The sequence below is a fragment of the Odocoileus virginianus genome, unplaced genomic scaffold (assembly GCF_023699985.2).
Source record: "Odocoileus virginianus isolate 20LAN1187 ecotype Illinois unplaced genomic scaffold, Ovbor_1.2 Unplaced_Contig_1, whole genome shotgun sequence".
Lineage (NCBI taxonomy): Eukaryota > Metazoa > Chordata > Mammalia > Artiodactyla > Cervidae > Odocoileus > Odocoileus virginianus.
In genome coordinates this window covers 1,949,951-1,967,462 of record NW_027224318.1, presented here as the reverse complement: position 1 = coordinate 1,967,462, position 17,512 = coordinate 1,949,951, and the positions used below count along the sequence as shown (strand labels likewise).

The window sequence follows — 17,512 nt, the reverse complement described above, 5'->3', positions numbered from 1 at the left end:
CTGCAGGCTCACCTCTCAGCACCGCACAGGGGTGGATTCTTGACCCCCCTCTCCCCTGTCCCCTGGTGCCTTGGCTAGCTCTGTCTCCCCTTTCCCCAGCCGCCCAATGACCACTGCCACCGCCAACCCTTGGCATAGTGGCATATGCCCCCTCCTCACTGCCAACAGCTGCTGTTGTCATCCTCCTCCAGCATAGGCACACAGAGAGTTGAATCTGGGTGCCCAGACTCTCTGCCATTTGAGGAAGGGGCATGACCACATGGCATCTCATATGGCCAGAAATGCCTCCTAGCACATTTGGAGGGGGAATAACGGGGGCAAACCTCTTGCCTCCCTTCATTCCAGGAACTGAACATATCCTGACACGGAAGTTGAAATCCCCTGGGAGTCACCATTGGCTGTTGATTGCTTCAGTGGACCAGTGAGAAGGGAAGATGGCACCAGGGCACCAGCATAGGGCTGATGGGAGAGGGGACCTGGCAGCTGAGAGCTGCATTTGTGAGTGCCTGTTCAGTGCCCCTGGGCACCTGTGAGTGCCTGCGCTTACCCAGTGGCTATGCCCCACACATGAGGGAGCCCAACTTTAAACAGTAAATTCACAACACCATGATAGGTTGTGAGAGACCACAGAAGAAAAGCAAAACTGTTTTATTTTAGTATCTCCCATGACACTTTTTCCTAGCTTGAACAAGGAGACCTGCATTTTCATTTTGCAATGAGCCCCGCAAATTGTGTAGCCAGCTCCTCCTGGACTAATCACTTTTAAAACATAAAGGTCACCAAGCCGTGGAAATTCGGAAACAGGATTTCTCAAATTTAGTCATGCATAAGGATATTCTGGAGATCTGCATTTTCTCCCATGCCACGCAGCAAATATTCTGATTAAATCTGGGTGGGCTCCCAAAGCTGCATTTTATAAGCACCCTGGCACACTAGGAGAAATACTGGGCGCTTAGAAGCCTAGAGTCTGAAGCCAGGCAGACTAGGGTTTGTATCCCAGCCTCACCACTAACTGAGCTTAACTAACTTCATATCTAAATCTCGGTTTGCTCATCTGTATGGATGTGTCACTCCACAAAGTGTTGTATTAAATGTACGTGAAACACTTAGCACAATGATTTGTCCACAGTGAGCAATACAGATTCAAAAAAAAATTAAGATCATTGTTGAGTCTGGACAGTGGGTGAACTGGTGTTTATTATGTTGTGTGAGTTTTCCTATATTTTTATTTTTCAACATGAAAAACGACAGCTGAATGAGAAGGAAACCTGTGTTTAGAGAAGAGGGTCAGAGGCTTGCAGTGAGTCAGTCCCATAGGTCTCCATGTGGGAGGCTAGTGCTTTAGTGTCTAGGATTAGCCAGGGTTCAATAAATAGAATTCAGGACAAAAAGAATCTTCACTAGAATATGCCCCTAAGGACCTTCTCAGACTCACACCAGAAAGGAGTGACCACTCCCTTTTCCTAGTTTATTATGAATGGGCTTATGCCTGAGGCTGTATGTGCTTCAGTAAAAGGGCAGCAGTGCCCACAAAGGGTTTACCAAATGTTGAGTATGCCCTCTAGTGTTCACACTTCTCAGCTTTCTTCCTGAAGAGGTGGACCAAGGCCCTTGCACACACAGGAAGTGAAAATTCTCCAAGTTGATCTAGACATTGAGGTGGTAAAAATATCCATAGTCCACTCTGGTTATACGATGAATGTGTAGATGAAAGAATGGATTGGCGTCTTATCTAATCACGCCCAGGCTCAAGGTAGTGCTCAAACATCTCTGTCCCCAAATCAAACATAGCTTAGTAGAGTTTTTAGGACAGGGGCAGCTTACAGATCCAGTGGGGGGAGGTGGAGATGGTAGGGGGGAGACCAGAAGGAGTGCACAAGTTCGGCTGTTGCTCCTGGCCTGAGTGGCCATAGCACAGCCATTAAGTCTCATTTCATATCATTCTTGTTGAGAAAAGGCTTGAAAAGATCTCCTGGAAAAGTCAGTAGTTTTTCTTTCAAATGCTCTATGGCAAGCAGATTTCCCCGTGCATGGACAGGAGGCTCAGTAATCACTTGATCTCCAGGAGTCAAGTCAGTGCACTTCTGAAAGTACCAGCCATATCCCCAAGAAGCAATTTATGCTATCAGAAAACCTGACTCGCCTGGAAAAGAAATCCAAGGACCCCACATCATCCAAAGAAGCTATTTCCTCCTAGTTGCCTCATCTAGCACTCCCCCTGGCTATCACTGCTCATTCTATTCAAGACAGTTTCAGAAATGACTTTTTTGATTGTGCTCCAGGAACACTAAGACATCTTCAAAACTGACACTTGCCAGAAACACTCCACTTCAGCCAGCACTGAGAAGCCAACTTTTTGCTCACTCCTCTGAACAGCACACGTGTTTTGTTGTTGTTGTTGTAGATCAAATATGTAGTAAGATTCATCATTTTGTTTCCACAGGTCCTTTTGCATGGTGAAATTGCTGCGTTCTGTGGAGGTTCCATTGTTAATGAAAAATGGGTTGTAACTGCTGCCCACTGCATCAAGCCTGGTGTTAAAATTACTGTTGTTGCAGGTAAATAAACAAGGGATGGCAACTGTTTGCAACAGCCCTAGATCTATATGACTGCTGTATCATTTGGGTGTTGGTTTAGTAGCTAAGTCATGTCCAACTCTTTGCAACCCATGGACTGTAGCCTGCCAGGCTCCTCTGTCCACGGGATTTCCCAGGCAAGAATACTGGAGTGGGTTGCCATTTCCTTCTCCAGGGGATCTTCCTGACCCAGGGATTGAACCCAGGTCTCCTGCATTGCAGGCAGATTCTTTACCGACTGAGCCACCAGGGAAGTCCATATCATATTTTACTAGAGTCTATTCAGATCATTGCTAAATAAGTTGAACCAGTGGTAGAGAGGCAATCTTTTCAAAATCCAACTTATTCCATCCTTATTTATTATTATTATTTTTTGGCCACACCACACAGCATGTGGGGTCTTAGTTCCCCAACCAGGGATCAAACTCAAGCCCCCTGCATTGGAAGGCAGACTCTTGACCACTGGACCACCAGGGAAATCCCTCTGCATCATTCTTTTGGCAGACCTTTTCTAGTACTCATCTCAGTGCAAATATACTTATCCATTGATGTGTCCATTTCCCCACCAGACTGAGCCTTTGCAAAAGCCATATCACATCACTGATGCTTACATCCTTACCGCTGACACAAGCTGTAACCTGCCCTCAGTTAACATTTGAATGAATGACCAAATGAATGTATTATCTGTGCTCAAACAAGCGGTCAAAATCCTTGAAATTGGGAATGAGTTTGAGCAAGCTCCAGGAGTTGGTGATGGACAGGAAAGCCTGATGTGCTGCAGCAGTCCATGGGGTCGCAAAGAGTCGGACATGACTGAGTGACTGAACTGAACTGAGGATAATTCATAACGAGTCAATTCATTATCGCCTGTGAACAGGATGAGACTCGTAAACAGCATGGGTGAACAGACATCTATCTGATGGTCCTGAAAGGCTTTTTGCTCTGAAAAGTATGCACTGGCACTCAATTAAGTTTTACCAAAATCGTAACAATACAAGAATAAGATATTTGATGCTTGACTGGCAGGTAATTCAATGGTGCTAAGTGGACACTTGGAGAATCTGCTTCTTTATGTGAAAGGTGATACGTGACTGAAGACAAATTTCTTTTCAGTGGGTGAATATAAGCTGGCAGCTAAGGACAGGGGCTTCCCTGGTGGCTCAGTCAATAAAGAATCCACCTGCAATGCAGGAGACTGCCTGCACACAGGAGACCAGGGTTTGATCCCTGGGTCAGGAAGATCCCCTGGAGAAGGAAATGGCAACCCATTCCAGTATTCTTGCCTGGGAAATCCCATGGACAGAGGAGCCTGGTGGGCTATAGTCCATGGGGTCTCAAGAGTCAGACATGACTGAGCGACTAAACCACCACAAGGAAGTGATGCTAGATGGACACTTGGAAAACGTGTTTCTTTGTGGGAGAGACTGTGGCTGAAAAAGGCATTTCTTTTCTGTAGGTGAACATAACACCGAGGAGCCAGAACCTACAGAGCAAAAGCGAAATGTGATCCGTGCTATTCCTTACCACGGCTACAACGCATCTATTAATAAGTACAGCCACGACATTGCCCTCCTGGAGCTGGATGAACCCTTCAAGCTAAATAGCTATGTAACCCCTATTTGCATTGCTGACAGGGAATACACGAACATCTTCCTCAAATTTGGTTACGGTTATGTGAGTGGCTGGGGCAAAGTCTTCAACAGAGGGAGGTCAGCCTCAATTCTTCAGTACCTGAAAGTTCCACTTGTTGACCGAGCCACGTGTCTTCGATCCACGAAGTTCACCATCTACAGCCACATGTTCTGTGCCGGCTACCATGAGGGAGGTAAAGATTCCTGCCAAGGAGACAGCGGGGGACCCCATGTCACCGAAGTGGAAGGCACCAGTTTCTTAACTGGAATTATTAGCTGGGGTGAAGAGTGTGCAATGAAAGGGAAATATGGCATATATACCAAGGTGTCCCGGTATGTCAACTGGATTAAGGAAAAAACAAAGCTCACGTAAAGGAAAATGTATTTCCAAGGCTGACATATTTGGAATTGAACATGAACAAGGTCCTTTACTAACTAATCACTTTCCCATCTCTTTAGATTTGAGTGTATACCTTCTATGAATATTCCTTTTTCTCTTTATGGGGAGAAGTCTAGCTAGACTTCATATTTTACTAGAATAAGTAGATAAGAAAATGTAATCACTGGAGAAACATATTATGGTGGGAAATTGTGGCCATTCCTTCAGGTCCAGCCCTTGACCAAATTGTGAAGTTAAGTTCTTAATCTTGCCCGTCAGGCATTGTAGTTCTCCACCGGGGCAACTCACTGCTCCTCTGTCCTTAGCAGCAATCCACATGCCAGGTCTTTCTTACATCCCCCACCAAGTTAAAATTTATTGGATTTGTATCCAGGATATTTGGTCTAGTCCATCAAAAGGCCAGCCCCACATTCATCCAGGAAGAACATAGGAGCAGCTGAGAGATTAAAAGTCATGGGAAACACTACTTCTTTTTCAGTACCCTTATTCCTGCATCCTTTATCCTTTCCACCTCCTAATCCCCAAATCACTTTCTCTCTTTCTCTCCCCTTTTCCCTACATAGGCATTAAAGGAGGGGAAGGAGGCATTGTACTGTTTTACTGCTGTGCACAGTTTACTACTGTGCACCTATCGACCCCAGACTTGCTCTCAGTTTGGTCTTGAGCCTCCTTTTCATCACACAGAAATAAAGTAAGGTGCCTGATCTTGGAGGAAAAGTTCCTCTCAGACAGTCACATTATTAAAATCATACATAATGGAAGGAATGACCCATCAGAATAGTTTCCTATGGACTTGTAATTGTGTTGTTATGGAGGTTTGACTAGACATGGTTCCATGAAGGCAAACGGCCATATCATTATAACCAAGAAAACTGACATATAGCAAGGTGAGCTGACACTTGTCAGAACAGTTTGCAAGTAGAGCAAATAGTGTCTTCAAGAAAACTCATTGGTGTGTCTCCAGTGTTGTTCAGGGCTAAGGAAGAAATTGCTCAGACCAGAAAACACGAGCATCATGCCTCCTCAATTGGCATATCACCACAGTGGAGAGGGCTGCACCAGGCTTACAGACATGTATCGTTCCCATGAGCCAGTGAACTCCCTTTTGCTGGTTCCATGCTCACCAGGCCACTTTTTAAAATTATAATTAGGCCTTCTATATTATATTCTCTAGAGGGTTATTGACCAGCCAACATATCAATCAATCACATCAATATTTTGATCTATTAGACTATTTCCCTTTGTGAATTAAACTGATGTTCTGATTCACACCTTGGCTTTTCATTAATTTGGTTGATGTGAATAATTTACCCTGCATGTGATTACATGTGGAACTACTGACAACACCATGTTTTGGACCACTTTGACCCAACCACGTTGCTGCTGCCCCTGCCCTCATCTTACTCCCATCCAGGCCTCACACTTGCTGATGTCTTTCAACTTACTCTCATTAATCCCTTTTTTCCTTGAGTTTTTCAAATACAAGTATCAATAAATGTAGTTTTCAATTCCTCAAAAAGTGTTTTTTTAATCATTCAAAGAGAAGGCTCCCAAATACTACATTCGGCAGGACACTCAAAAGAATGTATCCAAATGCCATATGACACAGCAAAGATCTGATGCTATTTTGTCATGCAGCTTTCATGGGAGGCAGTGTGTACTGTTTCCTGGTGAGGACAGTGGTCTGGATCCACACAGAACAGAATTGAGTCTAAATAGTTGTGAATGTGGCTTTGGATAAGTCACTCCACATTTTAAAAAGAGATTTTTATTTACTTGGCTGTGCCAGGTCTTAGTTGCAACCTGTGAAGTCTTACTCCCTGACCAGGAATCAAACCTGGGTCTCCTGCATTGGGAGCACCAGGGAAGTCCTAGTCACTCTACATTTTGTGCCTTGACTTCTGCATTGTGTAATGATAGAGTTTGACAGGATGCTCTCCAAGGGCCTTTGTTGACCTTGTGATAGTGAGTTCACGTTCTTCCATGCTTTTATTCAACAAATATTCAAGGAGTGATTACTGTATGCCAACCTCCAATAGTGTTTATTACATTTGAGTTCACATTTATATATTTTGTGAGTTAACTAAAATAATGTATGTGAATTGCCTTGTGGTCGCCTACTATGCTACTACACAATAGCTGCTCAGTAAATGTTAGCTAAATTTGAATCCATGTTTATCCCACAATGGGAATTACTCTTGTAATGAGTATCAGGAGAAGAGGCCATACTTAAATAAAAATAATGCCTAGCATTGAGGTTTCATGAACAAACAAAAGAAATCAATTCAGCTATTGTTGGCTAAAGGAGAGGGGAGACACTGTGATTATCCATCTTAGGTTTGAGTAGGACACTGATTAACGTATGGAAACGCATTACTTCGCATTTGAACGACGCAAGGTCTGTAGCCCCAGCGCTCTGCGATTGGTAAAAGGGAGCCACACTGGCCTTGTTGCCATGGAGACCACCCTTTACAAAGAGAGCAATGGGGGCGTGGTCTTACACTTCCTGTGATTGGTCTTCCCTGCGGCGGAGGGAGGAGCTCCTGGGCCCACCAGTCTCGAGCCACAGTCTCTTACCTCAGCAGTTCAAAAATGACTGCATTCTTTAAGAGCCACCTGCGGCATGTTGCCGCCAGTAAACATTTGGGGCCTTTAAGCCCACCTAAGAGCTTCGGAGCCAGGCCCTCGCTAGATTCTACCTAGAGCATTTACAGTCGCCATATAAGAATCATTAATGCTTTCAAAATCGCTGTAGCTACTTAGTCTAAATGGGCTGAAACATGCTGCTGCAATATTGGAAGTGACAGGTTAAAATAGAACTCTTGCTGAGTGGAGAAAAGTGTGTTAATGTAGTGCAGTCATTTCAAGTTGCTGTTTAAGTATGATTGTTTTGGGTTCTTTTGAATATTAGTTGCTAAATGGTGACAGGAACAAAATGTCCAATTTTCTTTGCCAAGGGAGAAAGAAAGGTTTTCTCCCCTACTTTCCTGAACTGTGACAGGCCAGTTCACAAAATTGCTTAATTATAATTCTTAAACCACTTCTGAAAGCTGACAGTCCAATCTAAGAAAGTCAGAGCTGCAAGGGCCCTTAGACACCATCCAAATCGCTCTGTCCATTTAACTGATGAGGAAATTGAGGCCAAGATAAGGCCAGGCCCAGGTCTCCCACTTCACACTGTGGAAGTACAGTGCTTTCAATTAGAGCTTTGTCTGTTTTTAGGGCAGCAGGGGGCATTCTGCATTGGTGGAAATCCTTTCAGCAAACCTGGGACTGAACACTGCCTGAAATTCTTATTAGTGATGCTCTAATTGACAAACAAGTAACCAGATCAACAAAACCATCGGGTAGCAGGGAAGGCAGAGTGGCCATCCAATAACAAACTGGAACCACAGTCCTGGACTCAGGGCAGCACCTGTGGAGTGAACCTGCAGTGCTGGTGTCTGGCTTGTAGCCCACCTGAGAGAACTGGGCCTTCCAGGTGTGACATTTGACTTCCAGAGCAAGTTGATCACTGTTATCTGGCACACAGTCATCCTGGAAAGTTTCAGCTCAATTCATTGCAACTGCACGGGGTAAAGCATAGGCAGCATGCCAAGACAGCAGGCTACTGCAGAAGCTGTTGTTTGAAAGTTGAAGGAAGGCTTCAAAGGCCACCTGAAGCTGGGGTACTAACAATGCCATACAGTCCTGGGTGACAGGGGAAACACACTTCAGCAGCTGACAGGCCTGTCTGAGCAAAGTACTCAGGGCTCTTTTTCAATATGAGGCTGATGCCATTTAGAAATCTCAGGATTAAAAAAAGAATGCTAGGGTCAGTGGATTAATACAAAATAAAAACTGGGAGGGGGGGAGGGGAGGATCTCATGGTTAAAGCCACAAAAATCATGTTCTGGAAACTATGGAGACTGCTGAAGTTACAGCAGGCAAAAAACTTGGCCTGGGACCCCTGTCCTTTCCAACCAAGCCAGGTATCCAGATTACTCATTTTTTCCACGAGTACTTTCAAGGCATACTGTTTCCACTGTGTCTGTGGGGTTATGGCTTGCCTAGAGATTTCCAGAGTTAATTTCAGCCTCTAGTAGGCATAAGGTTATCAGAAGGGAAAAAGAGCAGGCAGAAACTTTCTTATAGATAAAGAGGCAATGGCTTCTAGAACATAGCTGAGGACCTGTCAGAGAATGAGAGTAATATTTTGAACTGCTGGCCAGATCACTTCACCCTGGTAGGAGAATGACCTCTTTTTTCCCCCATCCTCACCCCTACCCTGTCCCAGAGAGTTACCTCTTGATTGGAGAAGGATGGAAATAGGCACAGGGATATTCCTGATTCCAAGGACTTCTTTTCAAAAGGTTGCTTCTTCGCAGTGTTAAATATGAGATCCTAATCTATTAAAACTTGCTGATGCTTCCAGCATGCTGTTGTAGATAGCTTCTGCAAATCAATAATCATGTAGTGGCTCAGGTGTGGACCTCATAAAGCTAAAAGAGTCCCAGGATTTACACATGACATGCTTTAGTGAAGATCTATATATAAAAATCTGTTTTCCTCTTGGAATATATGACAAAAATAAAGCATGCATTTTCATGATATTAAAACTCAGCTCGAAAGTAAGTAGCTGAATTAAGAATACACCAGGTCTCTGAGAAATAGCACATGCGTGCGTGCTGTCGCTTCAGTCATGTCCAACTCTGCAACCCTATGGACTATAGCCTGCCAGGCTCCTCTGTCCTTGGGGATTCTCCAGGCAAGAATACTGGAGTACCCGGAAAAAATCCCATCACCATAAAACCCAAGACTGCGAGCCACGCGGCAGAGCAGTTCTCCTGGGTTCCCTTACCCTCCTGCTCTCTGCCCGGGTGCCCTTTCCCAATAAAATCTCTTGCTTTGTCAGCAAAAAAAAAAAAAAGAAAAAAAGAATACTGGAGTGGGTTGCCATGCCCTCCTCCAGGGGATCTTCCTGACTCCTGCACTGGCAGGCGGGTTCTTGTCCACTAGCGCCACCTGGGAAGCCCTGAGAAACTCAGTGCATGCTTGTTAAATGAATGAACCAATGGATAAATGAAATGGAAGGAAAACAACCTATTACAGACCACATCAGAACAAAACACAGTCATCTAGGGTAAGAATGATAAATTCACCCTGAACACAGGGAATATGCCATAGAAAAAAGAGACAGATAAATACAGAAAGAATGCCGACATTCATGTCCTTCCAAGGATTATGAGAGGAGTTATCATTACTTTCTAGATAATGTAAAACAGATTAGCCTTATAAGACCTTGGTTATATAGCCTTGAGTTCTTTGAGCACATGTGTCAATGTTTCCCAGGGGTAGACACTTCAGAGTGGAATTGCTAAGCTATACAGTGTTTACTTCAACTTTATTTGGTATTAGCAAATTGTTCATCAAAGGGTTGTACCAATTTATGTGCCAGTAACATCATGTAAGAGTTCTTATTTCACATCCTTTGCAACACTTGGTATTTTGAGGAACACAAGCAGATTTTAAAGCTACAAATTCTCCTATGTAAAATGGCTCTTTTGCATTGAATTCAGGTATTTTGAAACTAGCTCTAAATGTGTAAGTGTAGCTTTGTGTCTTCCCCAAGGTCAGTAAAGAGACCTCTTTAGCTTCTAATATTAGATTCCAAAACATCCACTAGAATTTTTCCATTTTAAGTCATTTTTGTTATGGTTGAGAAGTTAAAGTTCACTTATTTTATTTGTTCTTGTAGCTTACCATGTAAAAGAGCACATTCACCATCAAACTGAGATAAAAAAAATATTCACTAAGATAATTCTCAGCACATCACGTTTTTTTCGTGCTTCAGATCTTTCTTTCACTCTACCCTGCTCCTCTGTTCTATTATGATGTTTTGATTTATTCTCCAGCCTGGCTTTTGTTTGTTTGGTTATATTGGGAGTAGTTGAGTTAGTGAGTCTATCTCACCAATACTTACACAAAATGTATCTTTGAAACAGTTTACATTTCATTTGCTTTGGGCTTAAGGAAAGTTTCATTTACCTTTTTCACGAAGTCCAGCTTCATGGGCTGTTCTCAATACACATTATTAGTCCTATTTTGTATACATTTGCTTCAGAATTTAATGGTGAATTCATATACATGAAATGAGGTGATCGACGAATAGAAGGTAGCCTCTCATCAAGTACAAGGGAAAACTTTTTAAATTTTTTAATTAATTTTTACTGGAGTATATTTGCTTTACAATGTTGTTGGTTTCTGCTAACAACAGTTTCTGATTACAGCAAAGTGAATCAGTTATACATATACATATATCCACTCTTTTTTAGATTCTATTCCCATCCCATATAGGCCATTAAAGAGTATTGAGTAGAGTTCCCTGTGCTATACAGCAGGTTCTTATTAGTTATCTATTTTATACATAATTAGTATATATATGTCAATCTCTATCTCCCAGTTAATCCCATACCCCCTTCACCCTCGTAACCCGAAGTTTGTTCTCTACATCTGTGATTCTATTAAGGGAAAACTTTAGACTTGAGTATGTCTTGAGCTTTAACATAGAAAATACATTTTGAACTAAAGAGAATTTTTTTTAAAGCCAGTTTTCACTTCTATTAATTTCCTTTTTTTTTATTAGTTGGAGGCTAATTACCTTACATCATTACAGTAGTTTTTGTTATACATTGAAATGAATTAGCCATGGATTTACATGTATTCCCCATCCCAGTCCCCCCCCCCACCTCCCTCTCCACCCAATCCCTCTGGGTCTTCCCAGTGCACCAGGCCTGGGCACTTGTCTCATGTACCCAACCTGGGCTGGTGATCTGTTTCACCCTAGATAATATACATGTTTCAATGCTGTTCTCTTGAAACATCCCACCCTCGCCTTCTCCCAGAGTCCTTGAATGATATAAAGGGTTTAGTTTTGTCTGTAACATTGGTTGGTTGGTTTGCTTGCTGTCCTTGGGCAGACCCCATAAGACCAACTACAAACTGATCATCCCAAATCAACAAAGGGGAAGTGTACTGAAATGTAAGACTTGTTTTGACAATTAATTGCTTGAGACTTGATTCACTGAGCACTCTGGAGTCTACTGCTCCTAAGGGAAGACCATTCTTATGTCCTAATACCTAATAACAAGCATTTTTCTCAGAGAAAATCTTTTAAGTGAAACTGGATTGATTTCTGACTAAACCTCAAACAAAATCACTGACCTAATTTCTCTTTAAGTGGAGCATTTCTCATACTCTCTTATACTTCCAAAAAATATACTCTGAAATTTTCTCTCTTCTTAAGAGAATACAATAGCCTAGAAGTTGGGAAGTCTTTTATAACAACTACATACTCTATATTGTGAGATTCATATGTAACTGTGGAAATGTCAACAATAATATTGGGTTGGCCATAAAGTTCATTCAAGTTTTTCCATAAGTTCTTACAGAAAAACTTGAACAAAATTTCTGGTGAGCAGAAACTATAAAACTCCTAGAGGAGAACATAGGCAAAACACTCTCCAACATAAATCACAGCAGGATCCTCTATGACCCACCTCCCAAAATATTGGAAATAAAAGCAAAAATAAACAAATGGGACCTAATGAAACTTAAAAGCTTTTGCACAACAAAGGAAACTATAAGCAAGGTGAAAAGACAGCCCTCAGATTGGGAGAAAATAATAGCAAACGAAGCAACAGACAAAGGATTAATCTCAAAAATATACAAACAACTCCTGCAGCTCAATTCCAGAAAAATAAATGACCCAATCCAAAAATGGGCCAAAGAACTAAACAGACATTTTTCCAAAGAATACATACAGATGGCTAACAAATACATGAAAAGATGCTCAACATCACTCATCATCAGAGAAGTGCAAATCAAAACCACAATGAGGTACCATTACACACCAGTCAGGATGGCTGCTATCCAAAAGTCTACAAGCAATAAATACTGGAGAGGGTGTGGAGAAAAGGGAACCTTCTTGCATTTTGGTGGGAATGCAAACTAGTACAGCTGCTATGGAGAACAGTGTGGAGATTCCTTAAAAAAATGGAAATAGAACTGCCATATGACCCAGTAATCCCACTTCTGGGCATACACACCGAGGAAACCAGATCTGAAAGAGACACATGCACCCCAATGTTCATCGCAGCACTGTTTATAATAGCCAGGACATGGAAGCAGCCTAGATGCCCATCAGCAGATGAATGGATGAGGAAGCTGTGGTACATATACACCATGGAATATTACTCAGCAGTTAAAAATAATTCATTTGAATCAGTTCTAATGAGATGGATGAAACTGGAGCCCATTATACAGAGTGAAGTAAGCCAGAAAGATAAAGACCAATACAGTATACTAACACATATATATGGAATTTAGAAAGATGGTAACGATAACCCTGTATGCAAAACAGAAAAAGAGACACAGATGTACAGAACAGACTTTTGGACTCTGTGGGAGAAGGTGAGGGTGGGATGTTTTGAGAGAACAGCATCGAAACATGTATATTATCTAGGGTGAAACAGATCACCAGCCCAGGGGTTGGATGCATGAGACAAGTGCTTGGGCCTGGTGCACTGGGAAGACCCAGAGGGATCGGGTGGAGAGGGAGGTGGGAGGGGGGATCGGGATGGGGAATACATGTAAATCCATGGCTGATTCATGTCAATGTATGACAAAAACCACTACAATACTGTAAAGTAATTAGCCTCCAACTAATAAAAATAAATGGAAAAAAAATTAAAAAATTAAAAAAAATAAGGCATAAGTTCTAACTCCCTAATGGGCTGGGGAAAAGATTAAGTCTAGCAAATCCAGCTAAGAGCCCTTTGCAAAAATCCACAGTTCAGAAAACAACTGTGGGTATCTAGATGCTTTCCAGCTTTCCTTGGACTTAATCAAATGGAAGCAGATTTTTTTCAGTGTGTGGAAATATCCTCTCACAACCATGGCTATCTAACCCCTGAAACCTCATGTACTGCTTTCCTACAGATTTGGGTAAAGAAACTTTTTGAGCAAAATATTTTACCCTAGTTCTGGCCAGATGTCTCTGTGTCTCCGTCCCTTTCAGAGAAGCAAGGCTACAAGTAAACATGTTTTTACAACTTACCCAGCACTATTTATTAAACTGTCTCTCATTTCCCCACATGCAATGCTACATCCATCAATACAGCAAATCACATACATATAAGACTCTGTTTCTGGGTTTTCTTTGTTCTAGGGTATTTTATCTGTCATTGAGCTCATTTTCTTTGTTTTATTTATTACAACTTTATGACAAAAATGAAGGTAAGCAAGTAACTCAAAATAATTATGGTGTCTTTAGTGTATCACTAATAAATGAAAGTAAAGGGGTTTTCTATTCTCTGACAAATCATACCAATGTTTTCTTAGGTCAGTCCCTCCAGGCAACAGAAATTTTAAAAAAATAAACAAATGAGACCTATCAAACTTACCAGTTTTTGTGAAGCAAAGAAAACCATAAACAAAATGATGACAACCTATAGAATGGAAGAAAATATTCGCAAATGATGCAACAGACAAGGGCTTAATTTCCACCATATACAAACAGCTCACACAACTCAACAATAACAACAACAACAACAACAAAACTCAATTCAAAAATGGGCAGAAGACCCAAATAGACATTTCTCCAAAGAAGACATATAGATGGCCAACAGGCACATAAAAAGATGCTCAACACCACTAATTATTAGACAAATGCAAATTAAAACTACAAGGAGATACCACCAGTCAGAAGGGCAATCATTGAAAGTCTACAAATAACAAATGCTGGGGAGGGTGTGGAGAAAAAGAAACCCTCCTACACTGTTGGTGGGAATGTAAGTTGGTGCAGCCACTGTGAAAAACAGTATGGAGGTTCCTCAGAAAACTAAAAATAGGCTACCATATGACCCAGCAATCCCACTCCTGGGCACATATCCAGGACAAAACCATAATTCAAAAAGATACATGCACCCGTATGTTCATAGCAGCACTATTCACAATAGCCAAGACATGGAAACAACCTAAATGTCCATTGACAGATGAATGGATAAAGAAGATGTGGTACATATATACAATGGAATATTACTCAGCCATTAAAAAGAGTGAAATAATGCCATTTGCAGCAACATGGATGCAACTAGAGATTATCACACTAAGTGAAGTCAGAAAGAGAAAGACAAATACCATATGATATCACTTATATGTGGAATCTAAAATATGACACAAATGAACCTATGAAACAGAAACAGAATCATGGACATAGAGAAGAGACTGGGGGTTGCCAAGGGGGGAGGGACTTGGGGGGGGATGGAGTGCAAGGTTGGGGCTAACAGATGTAAGCTTTTATATATAGAATGGATAAACAAGGTTCCTACTGTATAGCACAGAGAACTGTATTCAATATCTTATGATAAACCATAATGGAAAAGAATATATATGTGTGTGTGTACATAACTGAATCACTTTGTTGTACAGCAGAAATTAACACAATATTGTAAGTCAACTATACTTCAATTTAAAAAAAAAGAAAGGAAAAGCTTTTTCAATGATACTAAACCAAAAAAAAATATACAAGTGAGTTTAGGATTGGATATTTTTAATGTGGAATTAATGCAAGTACATTTACATTTTTAGTACATTTATAATGTAATTAAAATGCAAAGACTTAAAGGAAAATTGCTGCTATGTTTCATAGTAACACACATTTATAAGTCCAATAAAATCAATACAGTGCAGTTACAAATACAAATACATGTACAAATATAGCATTCATTGTCCAGTGATTAAAACATTAAAAGACTATACCGTATGTTTGAATCTATAGAACTCAGTATTTTCTTAAGTGATTAAAATCCTTAGTTTAACACCATGAAAATTAAATGTTTTGTGCAGAGGGGCACCATTATTCAAAGGTTTTAACTCCTAACTCTATCTAGCCACAGGATCAGCAAACAAAATAAGTGTATTTTAATATTTTGTTGTTGTTTCAGGAGCATTAATCAAGTGAAATATCAAACATATGGACAGTTTCATGAGTTAGTTATAAATCAGCCATCACAAATTCTAGCAATTGGACATTAGAAGATTTATAATTTACAGGTGCCTTTGAATAAAATACAACTGGTTTGTCATATAAATGGTTACATCAAATGATACCATTGAAATAAACTATGATTTTACATAATACACAAAACTACTTTAAAAGATAAATCATTTGTGTATTATATAGTTGTGTTGTTTTTTGTAAAACCAGTCATCAAAAACCATGCACCTAATATGCCAACTTGATAGTAAAACTCACGATCCATGATTCAAAAGGCAGCAGTTTTAAACCATTGACTTCAGTGGCCCATAATACAAAATACTCCAAGCCTAAGTTCACCACTGCATGCAACAACTGAGCCTGTGCTTTAAAACAAGTGATCTTACCATTCACATATTTAAAAGAAGGACAGCTATACATATATTTTTAAAGAAATACAATATAACTTATGAAACCCTGCACTAGAATAGATTTTTCTAGAAAATTCAAAAGCAAGTAGACACTGGAAAGCAGAGCTTTGTTATAGGAACACCTCTTGTGCAAATACTAATATTTAAGTTAAAGCTGTGATGTATCTAGATTTCAGTGCATAAAATGTAAACTTCAGCATCCTAACTGCAGGATTTTTAGCTTTGGGCCTTTCAAAGACAGCTCTGACAACCCTAAATACCAGTCTAAGTGCAAAAGAGGTCCTTCAGAACATATCCCTTTGGTATAGTAAAGTCACAAAGATAAGAAAAATGATAAACTATCAATTACCAAAGGGGTTTAAAATCTCTGATTATCTCTCATCTCTCTTTGGATTTTTGTTTTGTTTTGTTTCTGAAAAGTTGCCCCCCAAATTTTTGCCTGTAAATGTTCAGAATAATTGATAATATGGTTTTCAGATGGAATCTGAATGCATGCCATGAAAAACCCTACTTGGAAACAAAATAACACTGCACTTTTCACCTGAGGGGATGGGAGGTGTGAAGATGGCTTCTTGCAAGAATGACACAAACTGTGAATGACGAAGTCCACCTCAGTCCTGAGGACATTCTGTGAATGTCATGGGCAGCATAGGATCATCTGACTCTTGTGCTGTTTATCTTTGACACTGAACTAGAGCTATAATCTAGTTCACACCTCCAAAGGAAACCTTATTTTTTAAAGTCTATTCATTCTCCTTTAATTCAAGGGGAATTTAGCTTCCTTGTTACTCAGAGCAGCATCTACAAAATAATGAAGAACGATGTTAATACTCGACTTTTAAGGCCAAAAATGTTGTCCGTGCTATGACTTCTAACACTAAATGTGATGATTCAAAAGGTCCATCCTAATTTCAAAGGTGATATCTTTTGGATGTTTATTTTAATATGAAAGTTGTTATTCTGTTACATAGTGGTTTATTAAAATCATCTATTTTACGAACAGCATAACGTCATAGAAGCAAAATAAATACAATTCACATCTCATACAACCAGATTTCACAAATATTGTATGAACTATACTGTGTACATACAGATGAAACATATTACGCACATAATTCACAGAGATGCTTTTACATTCCATTTTCCAGAATTCAAATAAAATACTCTAATATATATTTTGAAACCTAAGTGCTGTTGACAGTTGCATTTGTGGTCAATTTTCATTTCCTAATCCATTAACTGACACACAATACAATCTATTTTTGTAGGCCACGTTGCACTATTTTGTCCTCTGCAATGTAATATGAGGATAGATCTCAATCAGAACCACATGGTATTATAGCATTCAACCAAAATCTACCAATAAGTATTAATTTTTGTCAATTCGACCTGTCATAAATGCATGTTACTTGAAAGAAATGTATATTTTTAAAACATCTAAAGTCAGAACTTGCTAG

The 17,512-nt window shown here is 40.4% G+C and overlaps 2 protein-coding genes across 6 annotated transcripts in view; one reads left to right on the top strand and one right to left on the bottom strand.

The window, feature by feature from the left end:
- F9 (coagulation factor IX) overlaps positions 1-6,126 on the top strand; it is a 31,808-nt gene extending 25,682 nt beyond the window's left edge. The window contains exons 7-8 of the mRNA XM_020914743.2: positions 2,444-2,558; positions 4,033-6,126. Coding sequence (XP_020770402.1) covers positions 2,444-2,558; positions 4,033-4,580 — 663 coding nt within the window. The 3' untranslated portion in view covers positions 4,581-6,126. The remainder of the gene's footprint in view (positions 1-2,443; positions 2,559-4,032) is intronic.
- A 9,062-nt stretch (positions 6,127-15,188) lies between these two features.
- Positions 15,189-17,512, bottom strand: part of MCF2 (MCF.2 cell line derived transforming sequence) — a 115,440-nt gene continuing 113,116 nt past the window's right edge. For 4 of the 5 annotated variants that reach the window (XM_070463285.1, XM_070463286.1, XM_070463289.1 and 1 more), the window contains one exon: positions 15,189-16,856. In XM_070463285.1, the coding sequence (XP_070319386.1) occupies positions 16,813-16,856 (44 nt within the window). In that variant the 3' untranslated portion in view covers positions 15,189-16,812. The remainder of the gene's footprint in view (positions 16,857-17,512) is intronic. The other variant, XM_070463288.1, reaches the window with a different exon arrangement.